This window comes from Anoplopoma fimbria, chromosome 22 (genome assembly GCF_027596085.1).
Source record: "Anoplopoma fimbria isolate UVic2021 breed Golden Eagle Sablefish chromosome 22, Afim_UVic_2022, whole genome shotgun sequence".
Classification (NCBI taxonomy): Eukaryota; Metazoa; Chordata; class Actinopteri; order Perciformes; family Anoplopomatidae; genus Anoplopoma; species Anoplopoma fimbria.
The window spans coordinates 7,530,795-7,546,641 of NC_072470.1; the positions used below are offsets into that span (position 1 = coordinate 7,530,795).

At 38.1% G+C, this 15,847-nt stretch overlaps 2 protein-coding genes across 3 annotated transcripts in view; one reads left to right on the forward strand and one right to left on the reverse strand.

Moving 5' to 3' along the window:
* The first annotated feature begins 447 nt into the window (after window positions 1-447).
* On the forward strand, window positions 448-8,671 carry gca (grancalcin). 2 transcript variants are annotated; one of them, XM_054623906.1, is made up of 8 exons: window positions 448-567; window positions 2,387-2,617; window positions 3,925-3,994; window positions 5,099-5,142; window positions 5,381-5,528; window positions 6,198-6,311; window positions 6,569-6,627; window positions 7,772-8,671. In XM_054623906.1, exons 1-8 carry the CDS (start codon window positions 544-546, stop codon window positions 7,796-7,798), a joined length of 717 nt encoding a protein of 238 aa, XP_054479881.1. In that variant the 5' UTR covers window positions 448-543; the 3' UTR covers window positions 7,799-8,671. The 2 variants fall into 2 exon arrangements, with proteins under 2 accessions (XP_054479881.1, XP_054479882.1); XM_054623907.1 differs by having other exon boundaries at window positions 2,390-2,617.
* A 2,759-nt stretch (window positions 8,672-11,430) lies between these two features.
* Window positions 11,431-15,847, reverse strand: part of kcnh7 (potassium channel, voltage gated eag related subfamily H, member 7) — a 102,279-nt gene continuing 97,862 nt past the window's right edge. Inside the window, exons 18-19 of the mRNA XM_054623452.1 lie at window positions 12,125-12,323; window positions 11,431-11,787 (exon numbers count right to left, since the gene is read on the reverse strand). Coding sequence (XP_054479427.1) covers window positions 11,431-11,787; window positions 12,125-12,323 — 556 coding nt within the window. The remainder of the gene's footprint in view (window positions 11,788-12,124; window positions 12,324-15,847) is intronic.

Consider the following 15,847-nt stretch of genomic DNA (forward strand, 5'->3'; position numbering starts at 1 on the left):
AACCATTCATTTATAGTAGTGTAACTTTCCGAGGAGCACCTAAAGGGAGCACCAAAACAAGTATACAACTAATGGGCGTGTCCTTTTCTTTTGCTCGTCACCCATTGGTTATCTGAACCATCAGTTCGACTAAAATGAGAAGTTGAAAAGTACTGGGAAAGCGGAGACTCTTTAATTTAATCGCAATTGGGAATGTTATAACGTTGCCGAGGTTATTAAAACATGACACAAACTGTTGTATTATTTTAAAAAATCATGAATTGATCAATATCTGTATGAGCTCTTACTTTTAAATCTTTTAATTCACCATTAATTTATAGTAGGGTAAATTTCCGAGGAGCACCTAAAGGGAGCACCAAAACAAGTATACAACTAGTGGGCGTGTCCTTTTCGTTTGCTCGTCACCCATTGGTTATCAGCACCATCCAGTTCGATTGTGACGTAACCGCTTTCCAGGAAGTAACAAACGTGTAGCAGCGGAAAGTCGTGTACGGCGACAAACACTCATTAAAGACATTCAACTTGTGACAGTTTTTCACCAAAATGGCTTATCCAGGATACGGCGGGGTGAGTAAACGATACGTAACTGTGACTTTAAAGGGATAAAAAGAGCTACATTGGTTAGCAAAATAGCTAGCCCGGGGCTCACGTGTCGGTGCGTTTCCGATAATTAACCAGCAGCTGGTCTGATTCTGGTTTCCTTGTTTCCTCTTAGCACTATATATATATATATCCACATAGAGGTCAACCCAAATAAGGCAGCTTTTTCAATGTAATTTGTTAGTAAAGAGACATACTGGCACCTCAGGTTCATTATAAATGTACTTCCGGGATAAATGTGTATGTAAGGAGGCTTGACCTAAAGTGTGATGTATTTATTTAACTCCCCTTAAAAGCCCTCACACTATATTTAACTATATATAACCCTAACCCAAATGTAATATAATAAGTTTAATATAATTGTTACAAAGCATAAACACTTTCCTTGTATAGATAAATGTTTTGGGTGAATGCAATGACACTAGTAATCCTTAATTGATGACCATGAACGCACCCTTTTTCTATTTTTATCCTCTGGTGTGTATTGTCACTTTAAATTCCTTTTGGCCTGAATGTGGTCAATGGGTGACACTTCTTACTAAAATGTAGGATTTGTATGCTTTGTATCAAGAACAAAAACACACATTATTTCATCATTGCACCTTGAACTTTCTGCTCAAATACAGGACCAGTCAAAAGTTTGGACACACCTTCTCATTCAATGGTTTATCTTTTATTTTTATGTTTTTCTACATTGTAGATTAATATTGAAGACATCCAAACTATGAAGGAACACATATGGAATTATGTGGTAAACAAACAAATGCTCAACAAACCAGAATATGTTTTATATTTTAGATTCTTCAAAGTACTTGAATGAGAAGGTGTGTCCAAACTTTTGACTGGTACTGTATATAAATGTATGTCTTCTTTTATACAGTACCAGTCAAAAGTTTGGACACACCTTCTCATTCAATGGTTTATCTTTTATTTTTATGTTTTTCTACATTGTAGATTAATATTGAAGACATCCAAACTATGAAGGAACACATATGGAATTATGTGGTAAACAAACAAATGCTCAACAGACCAGAATATGTTTTATATTTTAGATTCTTCAGAGTAGTTGAATGAGAAGGTGTGTCCAAACTCTTTGACTGGTACTGTATATCCGCTGGGCAGAGGGATGCTTTGTATTGGGACAGTTGTAGTATGGTACTAATGGAACGCACAGTAAGTGTTGCAGAATAGGGACTACAAGCCACATTGCCCTCCTTTTTTAAGCAAGCATTGAATCAGCCAATAGGAGTCCTCCAAAGGTGACAGGGTCAGGGCTGCTTCACACACCTTGATTACTCATGAGAAAATAATCCAAAACTTGAATGCTTTAATACATTCAAACACAAGAAGGGAGATATAAGATATTTCCCACAGTTATGTTGAAAATATTAAATGCTATTTGGGATAGACTTCATAAAAAAAGATATTTAAAGAATAATACAGTAACCATTCAAAGTGAGAAACATGCGGAGGGTCCACATGTTTCATTTAGTTTATTCTGAAACTGAGAGCCCAAAAATCTAACATTTTCATAAAAGGTTAACCTGCAAGTTTGTATATTTAGAATTATGTTTAAGATTTTGAAATACTCAAAACTTAAGAAAAGCATGAACAAATGGTACATTTTACCTCTGTGTTTAACAATAATGCAATCAATTGATATCATTTTCAAATATAAAAACTTGACACTGCTTTCATAATTTGCCACCTTGTACCGGAGTACATCCGGTAATTAGCACACCTGTGTATTGAATCGGATTTTGAATGGAACATCTTTTCTCTGCAGCAGTACGGGGGTCCGATGCCAGGAATGCCAGCTCAGGGGATGCCCATGCAAGGAATGCCGGGAGGGCACATGGGAGGCCCCATGCAGGGGCACATGGGTGTGCCGATGGGAGGCGCACCGCCACAGAGGGGGTATGCCCCCTATGGTGGAGGCTATCCAGGCACATACGGGGCCCCTCCCCCAGCTGCCAATGATCCAATGTGGAGTTACTTCACAGCCATAGCAGGCCAGGTGAGTGTGGGCGAACTTCTCTTCTCACATTTTATACATGTAACCTTTAGCCTCAAAGCCATAGTTTCTGCTGCAGGCACAATACGGGTTAGGACAAGACCAAAATATTCTGTTGTTGCAGTTCAGTAATATCTGTCCTAACTTGACTCCAAGTAGTAGAAGTCTTTTTCTTTCTTTTGATTTGTTTTCACAAGGGCCTTTTAAATCTTCCAAACAAAAAACTTCTAACAGAACCTTTAAGCTTTTTGCAAGCCGTACAGTTAAAGTTATGCGAATCGACATTAATAAGAGCGTGAACTTTTAATTTGAAATATCAAAGCATTAACAAAAAAGCTCTGTTTAATGTCTCCTGTTCGAACTGCGGCTCCCTTTTTTATAAGTCTGCGCTTTGTTGCGACAATATCACAGAATTGTTTTGTGTTTAACATTATCTTTAATATTACAATTGAAATCACATCCTTAACGACGGCTGTACCAGGTAGATGAAGCTTCAAGGCTTCATTCAAATAAATAATATTAATATCTCACAGGAACATACACACAAAGTGAGCGACGGGGCTCCTCGTCTCTGTAAATGTCTTGTCTTCAGTTCCAAAAGTCACATTTTATTTAAAAAGGATACATGTGATCATTTCCAAAATTCATGTTTTCTAACAAAATATTCTCCTTTTAATCAAGATTTGTTGGCATTTAGTCCAAAACAGTATTTTTGCTGCAATCAAAATGTCTCCCGCTTGCAGCAGCGAGCTGTATTAACGTGGCAGTCTGGTAGCGTTCTGTCACACGACATAAATTCTTTGTTTAGCAATGATTTAGCAAAAATAGTTTTGATTTCCATGAGCCCATTTGTAGATACGATTAGATACTTGGATAATGCTGCAAAGGAGTTTGCAGAAAGACGTTTTTTTAGCCTTTTTTTTTTGGTCTTTCCTTCAGACTCTTGTCGTATCTGTTTGCACAGGATGTGCTTTCTTTTTTCGGCTACTCCTCTCTCTTTAACATCATTCAATAGAAAACATTTCCTGGGACATAAGAGAGCCTAGAAAGATGAGTACTATATACAATTTATATTGTTTTTGAGTGTACTATTTTTTTTTTTTAAAGGAGACTACTTCCCTTTCACTTTTTGAGTTTCCCCTCAGCATTGTATAGTACAGTACTAGAGTGGGAGCACACACAGGGACATGTTTTTTTGTTTCTCTGCTCTCATTTTTTCACACCTGACCAACCAGGCTGCTCTCCTCAGAGCGCTGTTTTCTCCTCTGAGAGTCACGCATGACTGAGTCTCCGTTTGCTGCTCTGTACAGGACGGAGAGATCGATGCAGAGGAGCTCCAGAGGTGTCTGACCCAGTCTGGTTTCACCGGCAGCTACTCTCGTAAGTTCCCAACTCTCCCGTACCTTTTCTCTGGCAGGACCGGTATGTAAATCTGTATTTAAATGATACAAGCAGGGGCACAAAGGATCAAAGTGAGGCGGCTTTAAAAAACAAAAAAGTTGTCTGATATAGTGATACTGGTTCTTGCAACCAAGCAGTTGTATGCAAGCCTGTTTTACCAAAATTGCAAAATGCAAGCTCCGATTTGATAAGCTCACTTCCTCTCCTTGTAATCGAAAGCTAATGTAGTCCACATTGTTGCTCTATGTGGATTCCCTCGAGGGGAAGTGAGAGGCTTGTGAAAATGCGGTGACTGGGTGCACAGGGATTGGTTGACAACTGACCAGTGAAAATAAATATCCGTCAATATTCTTAAGTTTCTATAGTTTATAAAATATCTAAGAATAAGTCTCAGATTTCATACATGAAGGAAAATTATAACAAGTAAATATTATCTGTCGTCAAGCACCATCGTCATGTTGACACTGACACTTTTTCTAGTCAACCAAACAAATATTTGAGGAATAGATCTACCTATGTCACCAATTATTCAGGCTATTCCAGTTTGGCCCTGGAGTCAACTTTCAGTTGGTCACACACTGAATGAAGTGAACACACAGTGGGGTCTTAAGAGAGCGTTTATGGGTCAGATATATGCTGCAAATGTGTGTTCATCTCTGGTGTTCTATTAGTTTCCATTTATTGTTGCGCTGATTTGGATCCTTATTGAAAGAGCAGCGTGGTGGATTTAGTGACATCTAGCGGCAAGGTTGCAAATTGCAACCAACAAAATACCCTTACCTTTCCAAGCGTGTGGGAGAACCACGGTGGCCTTAAAGTATCGTTAAAAATGCAAAAGTCTCTCAAGAACCAGTGTTTGGTTTGTCCTTTCTGGGCTACTGTAGAAACTCACCAACCATCAAAATATGCTTTTTAAAAGTTCATTATTGTGTTTTTCCCAAAACACTGCAGTGAGCACATTACCTGCAGAAGTAAAGAGATAGTTTAACAGTTATACATGACTGTTAGTATTTTCATGCCATCTTCAGTATAAGCATGGACTGTTGTACCTAACTAAACCAACATATTTCATTGTCTTCACAGCGTTCAGCCTGGAGACGTGCAGGATCATGATCGCAATGCTTGACGTATCCTTTTCTCTCCCACCGGGGCTAAGACGGAAAAACTCAGTCAGTCAGACCTGGATGTGAGACTCTGATTGTCTGACTGTTAAAGTTCAGGTTTAATCACCACCTTCTATTGTCCCCTGTCCCGACTCATATTCGAAATATGTGCCCGCTAGGCGTGGCGCTCCACTTTGAACCGGGTGAACCAGCCGTCGCCTTCGTTCTAAATGTTACCGTGTCTTAACCAGACCGTCTCCAGAGGGACTTTACAGGGAAGATGGGCTTCAACGAGTTCAAGGACCTGTTTGCGGCGCTGAGCGGCTGGAAGCAGAACTTCATGATGTTCGACCAGGACAGGAGCGGAACGGTGGAACCTCACGAGATGACTCAGGCAGTCAACGCTATGGGTGAGACTCCTAACAGTTTAACACCACGGATATGTAATGGTGAAGACACACCTAATGCTAATCACCGTGCTTAATGACACTTAATTAGCCCTAATGGAAGTCAGTCAGTCTGTGACTTATCATCTTTGTGATCTCAGTAGAGCAACGAGGCGACAAACGCTCCCCCCCCCCTTAGGTTACCTGATTAGTTTCGCTCACTTCCTGGATGCGTATGAGGTCATGATTATGTTATTTACTCACATAGACAATCAGTTATTTAACCACGATAGCCTGTTACCTGACATAACATTTATTAGTTTTTATATATGTGTATGTATGTATATATGTGATATTTTAAATCTAATAAAGATCTCACGATGATAAAATCATTTTACAGTGTCATTTGACATCCAACGTGTGTTTCAACTACAGCTCCTCTTAGCTGATAAGATAAATATACATTTTAAACTTAGAAGTGGCCTTTGGGAGCAGCTGCTCATTGTGACCTGATATGTCAAATTTGATGGTAAAACGTCAGCAGAGATTAAGCAAATGCATATATAGTAAAGCCGTCAAAATATAGAAAACTGCAGTCATGTTGAGGAGCCACAGTTTGACAGTAAATGTCAAAAAGGATCTTGTTTGAATGAGAAGCAGATAAGTCTGACTTTATTTCCCTCACATCATCAGGATACCGCGTCAGTCCTCAGGGCCTGAATGCAATCATCAAGCGCTACAACAAAGGAGGGAGGATCTACTTCGACGACTACGTGGCCTGCTGCGTCAAACTGCGAGCTCTCACAGGTAGGAAACCCAGAACCAGGATCTGGTGACCCGACGCGCTGATCGAGCAGCCTCCCGTGTGCAGGTGCACGCTCTCCCGGCGTCGGAGCAATGGTGTCGTGGCGTCCGTGGTTCACTCTGCCTGTAATCCCTGTCATTATCTCTGAAGAGCTGTGACATTCCGCTCAGCTCCCGGCACAAATCCGTGTCAGCGGTTATTGTGAAGCAAGCTTTATGAAAACGTGCCGTGCCATGATGGGTTACTCTTCCTGTTGCAGAGAACTTCAGAAGGAGAGACACCATGCACCAGGGAGCTGTCACCTTCCAGTATGACGACGTAAGTTTCATATCATTTTACGTGACATTTTTGGACAGACTATACTATGTGATTTTTCGTTACATTTTTATGGCTTTCTATACTATGACATTCTTTATGAAGTTTTTATGTCATACTATATTTTGAAGTTATTTTATGATATTTGTATGGCATACTATGACATACTATACTATATCATTTTTACATGACATTTTATTGACATACTATGACTCTTTTCATGATGATTTTAAAGCATACTATATTATAAAGAAAATGTTATGACATGTATGGCACACTATACTATGACATTTATTTTTTTTACATACTTTACTGTGACATTTTTAAGCATTCTATATTATGAAATGTTTTATGACATACTATGTTATTTTTGGTTACATTTTTATGACATACTATGATATGAAATTCTTATGGCATTCTGTTCTATGTCATTTTTCATGCGATCTTTATGGCAATCTATACGATATCCTTTTACCTGACATTTTAAGACATGCTATACTATGACACTTATATAGTTTTCATGGCATACTATATCATTCAGTTTACAACTTACTCTATTATGACTTTTTCCTCTCATTTTTATGACATAATATACTATGACATCTTTAATGACATTTTTATGGCATGATATACTAGTACATTTTTAGATGGTTTTTATGGCATAATTTACTATGTTTTTTATGAATTATTTATGGCATACTAAAATATCACATATTTTTTTGACATGCTATACTATGTCATTTTACCAGATATTTACCAGTCTTTTTACAACTTACTATATTCTGAGTTTTTTCTCTCAAATTTTTATGACATACTATACTATGACATATTTTATGACATTTGCATACTATAATATGACATTTTTATGGCATACTGGACTTTGTCATTTTTCAGGACATCTTCATGGCATTCTATACTATATCATTTTACATGACATTTGATGACCGTTGACAGGAGGTAGTCCTGCTCTCTGCATGTCCATCATCAGCATGCTGTGTTGTTCAGCATACAGACGTGTCATGACATCATTTACAGCTGTTCACCTGCTCACTTGCATGTGAATCAGCTCAGAGCAGCTTTTCCAGCGTCACTCTTTGATTCCTGTGGTTGACTCTCTCTCTCTCTCTCTCCCCCTCTCTCTCTGCAGTTCATCCTGTGCACAATGGCCATCTAATGTCCGCTGTATGTCCCACGCCACAAGGTCAGCGTGCCCAACGAGCCGATCAGTGGTGGATTCTGGGCCGTCGCCTCATAGGAATACAAAAAGGAGGCCAGTATATTTGACTGAGCGGCTGCGAGCCGCACCAGGAAAGTACCCATTGCTTGTAATGCTTGCCGTAACGCTTTAGTCTTGTATGTCGCACAGGGACGTGCTGAAGATGTATCAGGCGTACACACGTATATATATCTATATATATAAATATACACAGTATGTATCGACAGAATTAGAAAAAGTATGTAAACGCGTTCGAGATGAACACATAGAGGCTTTAAAGAACGTTGGTTTGTGGAAAATGTAGTTTTAATATTATGAAACTCCCAAAGTGAAACGATGCTAAGAGGATGTTGTGACCTGTGAGACACCTACTGTGCCATTATAATCTCTGAATGTATGCTCTAATATATTAAACCCATTTATATAGAATTTCTTAGTAATGGCAGCATCATAATTAATTAAATGTTAGCATTTACTGATAACATGTTGATTTGCTTTTAAACTGAACTTCATCCAGTTACGAATTTTTGCTAAAAAAAATTGCGCACTTCTGTTCCATAAAACGTATAAAGTTTAGATGAGCTAGATGTTTAACTTGTTAACAAGCCAAAGTGACTGTGAGCCGATGTGAATCCACACTGATACCTGTTACTAATGGTAGTGAGATATAAAAGTATGTTCATATGCCTGAACTTTGTTTTCTATGTTTGCGTACAAACACAGCCATGTTTTCGTTTGCAAAAACTGTGGTGAAGTCAATCCGTGCACAAACCCAACATATGTAGTAAAGATCATATTTTGTTACTCACAATAAACACTTTCTAATCAGTATGCATTCTGTTTATTAATTAATACAATTGCGCATTTGTTTTTCCCCAGTCTATTTACACGATATATTTCATTTCTTTAAATATAGTTAAGAACAGAAACATTCAAATTAGCTGTTAAGTGTTGCATTGTATAAAATACAGTGGCAAACATTTAAAAAAATGCATAAAAACAATTGTGAACAGCACTAGATTTAAAAAGTGACATTTATCATCCAGTACAGCAAATTTTATTTTTTTTACTAATCTGTGCAAAAGTTTGCAAATCCCACGAAAGTTCAGCGGACTCTTCAGGCGTCGGACGTGTCGAGTTAGGCTTTAGCAACTTTTGTTCTACATCTGTGCTCGAGAAAAAAAACAAAAACGTATCAAAGAAAAACACCCCCGCTCTGCTGGGAAACATCTGTATAGTCCTGCAAGAGGTTTATCATGACCAATATTTCTCCATCATTTCTGACGTCTCAAGTTCGGGGGTGGGGGGGGAGACAAAATGAAGTCCAGGCTTAAGATGACGGTAAAGTGTTGATTTCAACAAGCTGAATAAGTTCAGTGAGGGTGATGTTAGATGTAGAAACTCTGCAGAAATGATATGAAAATCAGTGTGCAATATCAAAAACAAACTGCGTCCAGTACATGCAGAACCCAGCTTAAAGCCCGTCACTGAAGTCTTGCTTGCTACATTGAGAGGCTGTGCATCGCATTCATCGTCTTCCCGTCAGCAGTTCACTGCATTCTAACTAACATCAAGCGGTCTTCAAAACAATAAGGTCCATAGGGGAAAAAAATGGCAATTGTTTTTAGAAAAAAATAGGTCAAACCATCATTTCTAAATCTGTCTGGATGAGTTATGTACCTAACCAATCAATACGTGTCACATAGCTGAGTAAGACCTTTTTATAGTTTAGTCAAGTGCGGCCTCCATGCAATACATGAGCTTGTGTTGGAATTTGTGCATTAGGAAACTAAAATTACGAATTTATTATAGTCATGCACCCTAAAATGGTTCACATCTACATGTGACTGTGTGGAGAAGCAGGATTTAGTTGCTTTGGATTGAAGTAATCTGTAAAGGCTAGAGCAGGCTTATAAAGCTAAGGCTATTGGAGGCGGAGCTTTGTCCTCGGCCAAAAACATGAGAAACTTTCTTTTTTTTTTTTTTTTTCTAATGATGCTTTCTTAGTGATGTTTTTTTTCTTCTATTATTTACAAATTTGTACTTTTTAAGAAGACAATGGAAGACCTAAAGCATGCAACCAAGAACTAACGTGTGGGGTCGTCAGAGTTCAGCTGAGAAGATTCAGGAAGTTTGCTTCCTGTCTGGTTTACGTTCACTAGTAAGGGACATCATGAAAGGCAGATTGGGGGTTTTAATTCTACATTTCTTTTTTGTATGATGTAATGATGGGAAATGTACTTCTTTGTCCAAAAAAACAAAACAAAAAGGGGTTATCTGAAGGTTGAAAACTGTACATTCTACTTACAGTACTGTATATTTAGTACTGTAGATCACCAGTGCAAACAAGTATATACTGTTCTGAGAAATAGGGCTGGTTAAAAGTTACAATAGAAAATGATACATCTTTTTTTCTACTTCATTTGATACCCATCATGTGATTAAAAACTCAGTCATTTTTATTCCCCGTTAACTTTTGACAGGAGATGTTTTTATACTACTTAGTACTGGGTTATTTTGGTCACCTTCAGCTGAGAAACTCTTGGTCTGGCTAGTTAGATTCCAACGAGTTACCAAAAATCTTTCTGCCATTATGTTTGAGTTGCAGAAAGTAATTTTTTTTTTTTCTGACAAAATAGTACATTAACCAATCATTCTGTCAGAGTTGTAGAAATGATTAAAACCTCTAAACTGCTTGGCCCTCACACGTTTTGACTGCTAATACCCCACAACCATGCTAACGCAATATTCACAGGATGCAGGAGGTTACAGGGTTAATACGCGTTTTAAAATCTACTTAATCTACAACTTGAAGCGTTGCTTTTGTTGTCTCGAATGTTGACCACTGACGTTCTTTGTGCGAGGGAGTTAAATAGCACATTCATTCATTCTCTCCTTTGGGAATGATTTTATACAACCTGAACAGAGTGTATTAAACTCTAGAAATATACCACGATTCTGTTCATTTCCTGTACTGGTTCATCATTATTGCTCTCAAAAGACTGACAAAAGTCTTGTTGTGCTATGGGATGTTCACGCATTATTGTTATCACGCTATTTGGAGCTGAATAAGAAGTGACTATCATCGGTTGTGGTAATGTCGTGTAACAGTAGGCACACTAAATATTCAGACAGATCTCCAGTTTGTGACGGCGTCGACCGCTTGGAGCTGCTGATAAAAGATGAACATCAAAGCCGCGGAGTGGAATATAGAAATGCCTCGGAAAAGAGTTTCAAGTAGCTTAGTCCCTGTGAAGAGGGAGGAGTCATAGAAAATGAGACTTTGATAGCTACAGTAGTCTGTACGCATGCCAGGATCACACCTGATGGCCTGGGGAGTTTCAGAGTGTGTGAGGAACATGCGACCGGAAAGAAAGGAAACCATGAGGAACCAAAACATGCATATTAGAAAAAAGCACATCAGGTGTGCCTCGTGTTGCTGGCAGTGTCCTATTTGAAGTATGTACACGGTGGGTGATGACTTTACACGTTAATAATATAATGTATAAATACCTCTGTATAAATGGACTTTATACATCTAAATCAGAGAGGGGCTGGGAGAATTTCCGAAAAAGGAATGGAAGAAAAGTCTACAGTTTGTTTTCCTTTGCATATACAATGTCTTTCTTAGACCCTGAGTCAAGCTTGAGAGAAGACCTTCGGTCGACGTCGAAGGGGCCTGGGAGCCACGGGTCAGAAACCGGCCTGTGGAGTCCCAACATTCCCGAGCTGCTGGGGACGTCGGGTAGAGAGGCCTGTCGGCCCGACGGTAACCTCGGCAGCGGTGGTTCTGGCGTTGCTCTACAGAGTCCACGCCGTTTTGTGTGTGTCTGCTCCGGGTCGCCCTCGAGCAGTCCAACTAAGTTCCCATCTGGAAGAGTCTCTGTGCGGAGGAGGACTGGGGGGGGTTCTTTGGATTTGTTCTGGGCCTTTTCTGGGCCGGGGCTCTGAGGGAGACAAAGCACAGTGGGCTAAAAGACGGATATATCAAAGGAAGTACCGAGGACATATTACTGCAGACTCTTGACACAGTGTGTACATGATATAAACGTTTACGGCTCAGTTTTCAGAGTAGAGTTGCAATATGCAAAACTCCTTTGTACTGACAGCTCCTTTTAGCACAAGTTTAAATACTTCAAATGAAGTGAACGGATTAGTGAGTCTGTGCATCTCGCTTTTAAAGTCATGTGTTTTTTATTTCATTGTGGTATTTAAGTAAATGTTTCCTTGAAGAGCAGAGGCAGCACAAATAAGAAATGATGTACCATGGAGCGGGTGGCGTACCTGTGGCCGAGGAGGAGCAGGATCGAGACAGAGATCCGTCTGGATGGCTGACACTGGCTGGACCCTGATGGCTGGCCTCTGGTACTCGGGGCTGGAGGTGACGGTGCTGTAGGCGGGGGGGCCGGACGTGGTCTGCCTCTGGAGGAGCTGGAGGAGCTGCAGGATGGCCTGGATGTCTGAAGTCATCTGGGACTCCAGTCTGATGGACGGACAAAGAATAAAACAATCGCCATACTTCTCTCAATATTCTATTCACTCGTATTTAATCTGTTGAAACATTGTATGTCACATAGGGGTGGTGCCTTGGTGATCAATACTAATAACAAACACTAGGGGGAGGCTCAACCTCATCAACGCAGAGGATCCTCGAGGAAGAAGAATTCTGATGAGAGGAGGATGAGAGCTTTTACTTCAAATTGAGTAATTTTACTTGAGTGTGGAAGTATTATCACCAATATATATTCTTTAAGTATCAAAAGTAAAATGACACATAAAATGTGCAATTTAACCAGTAACTACGGCTGGTTAAATAAATAAATTCATTATATACGGCCTCTGAAATATGGTGGCGTAGAGATCTAAAAGTAGCAGCAAATGCCTCAAACTTTTTTTCGACATACTATACTATGGCTTTTATTTGACAAACTATACTATGACTTTTATTTGACAAACTATACTATGACTTTTATTTGACAAACTATACTATGACTGTTTTTTATGACATACTATACTATGACAGTTTTGGACATACCATACTATGACTTTTTCGACATACTATGCTATGACAGTTTTGGACATACCATACTATTACTTTTTCGACATACTATAGTATAACCTTTTTTTTTTTTTTCTTTTATAATAGTATGACTTAAAAATAAACATGCCATACTATGACTTTTTTGGACAAAAATAGTGTTACTTTATTCACATACTATAGCTATGACTTTTTAAAAAAAAAATTCAACATGCTATACTATTACTTTTTCGACATACTATAGTATGACCTTTTTTTTTTTTTTTTGACTTTTTTCGACATACTAAAGTATGACCAATTTTTTACTATGCTATGACAGTTTTTTTGACATACTATACTATGACTTTTTTTTCAATTTTTGACAGTTTTGACATACTATACTATGACCTTTTTGACATACTATAGTATAACCTTTTTTTTGACTTTTTCGACATACTATGCTATGACAGTTTTGGACATACCATACTATGACTTTTTCGACATACTATAGTATAACCTTTTTTTGCCATACTATGACTTTTTTGACATACTATAGTATGACTTTTTTTTTCAATTTTTTTCGACATACTATGCTATGACAGTTTTGGACATACCATACTATGACTTTTTTGACATACTATAGTATAACTACTTTTTTCGACATACTATAATGACTTTTTTTGACTTTTTTTCGACATACTATAGTATGACTTTTTTTCAATTTGACCTTTTTTTTTTAACTACCTTTTCCGACATTTTGGACATAATAGTATGACCTTTTTTTTTTTCAACATACTATGCTATGACAGTTTTTGACATACCATACTATGACTTTTTCGACATACTATAGTATGACTTTTTTTCAATACATACTATAGTATGACCCTTTTTTTTCGACCTTTTTTTTTTTTTACTTTTCGATTTTGGACATACCATACTATGACTTTTTCAACATACTATGTATGACAGTTTTTGACATACCATACTATTTTTTCGACATACTATAGTATGAACTTTTTTTTTGACTGAGCTAACTTAACTAATTGTTACAACTTTTATTATAAGAAAAACCTCAATGCATCGAACCAGAAGTATAATGTAAATTCCAACAGCGTGAAACATTTTTTTGCTTTGCTTCTATGTCGTCCAGGCTGGAGGAGCAGCTGGAGAACCACAGGGAGGTTCATCTAAGATCTAAGACGAGCATAAGAAACACCAGGTCAGAAAAATGTCAGTGAATAAAGTAAAGCAAGTCAATGAATAAAGTAAATCAAGTAAGTCAATAAGCTAACTGTCTCAACTTAGCTAACTGTCTTAACTGAGCTAATTGTTGGACTGTATTCGACATACCGTACTGTGTTGCTGTTGGACTTTACTCGACATACCGTACTGTGACTTTGTGTTGGACTTATTGGACATACCGTACTGTGTTTTGCTGTTGGACTTTATTGACATACCGTACTATGACTTTTGTGTTGGACTTTATTCACATACCGTACTATGTGTTGCTGTTGGACTTTACTCGACATACCGTACTATGACTTTGTGTTGGACTTTACTGGACATACCGTACTGTGACTTTTGGTTGGACTTCGACATACCGTACTGTGGCTTTGTGTTGGACTTTACTGGACATACCGTACTATGTGTTGCTGTTGGACTTTACTCGACATACCGTACTGTGACTTTGTGTTGGACTTTACTGGACATACCGTACTATGACTTTATTGGACATACCGTACTGTGGCTTTTGGTTGGACTTTACTGGACATACCGTACTGTGACTTTTGTTGGACTTTATTGGACATACCGTACTGTGGCTTTTGTTGGACTTTATTGGACATACCGTACTGGACTTTTGGTTGGACTTTACTGGACATACCGTACTATATGTTGCTTTGTTGGACTTTATTGACATACCGCACTGTGACTTTGTGTTGGACTTTATTGGACATACCGTACTGTGACTTTATTGGACATACCGTACTTGTTGCTGTTGACTTTATTGGACATACCGTACTGTGACTTTGTGTTGGACTTTATTGGACATACCGTACTGTGGCTTTGTGTTGGACTTTACTGGACATACCGTACTGTGACTTTTGGTTGGACTTTACTGGACATAACGTACTATATGTTGCTGTTTGGACTTTACTTGACATACCGTACTATGGCTTTGTGTTGGACTTTACTCGACATACCGTACTGTGACTTTATTTTATTGACATACCGTACTGTGACTTTGTGTTGGACTTTACTGGACATACCGTACTATATGTTGCTGTTGGACTTTACTGGACATACCGTACTGTGACTTTGTGTTGGACTTTACTGGACATACCGTACTATGACTTTATTGGACATACCGTACTGTGACTTTTGGTTGGACTTTATTGGACATACCGTACTGTGGCTTTGTGTTGGACTTTACTGGACATACTGTACTGTGGCTTTGTGTTGGACTTTATTGGACATACCGTACTGTGACTTTTTTGACTTTTTCGACATACTATAGTATAACCTCTTTTTTGACTTTTTTCGACATACTATAGTATGACTTTTTTTCAATTTTTTTCGACATACTATGCTATGACAGTTTTGGACATACCATACTATGACTTTTTCGACATACTATAGTATAACCTTTTTTTGACTTTTTTCGACATACTATAGTATAACCTCTTTTTTGACTTTTTTCGACATACTATAGTATGACTTTTTTTCAATTTTTTTCGACATACTATGCTATGACAGTTTTGGACATACCATACTATGACTTTTTCGACATACTATAGTATAACCTTTTTTTGACTTTTTTCGACATACTATAGTATAACCTCTTTTTTGACTTTTTTCGACATACTATAGTATGACTTTTTTTTCAATTTTTTTCGACATACTATGCTATGACAGTTTTGGACATACCATACTATGACTTTTTCGACATACTATAGTATAACCTTTTTTTTGACTTTTTCGACATACTTGTT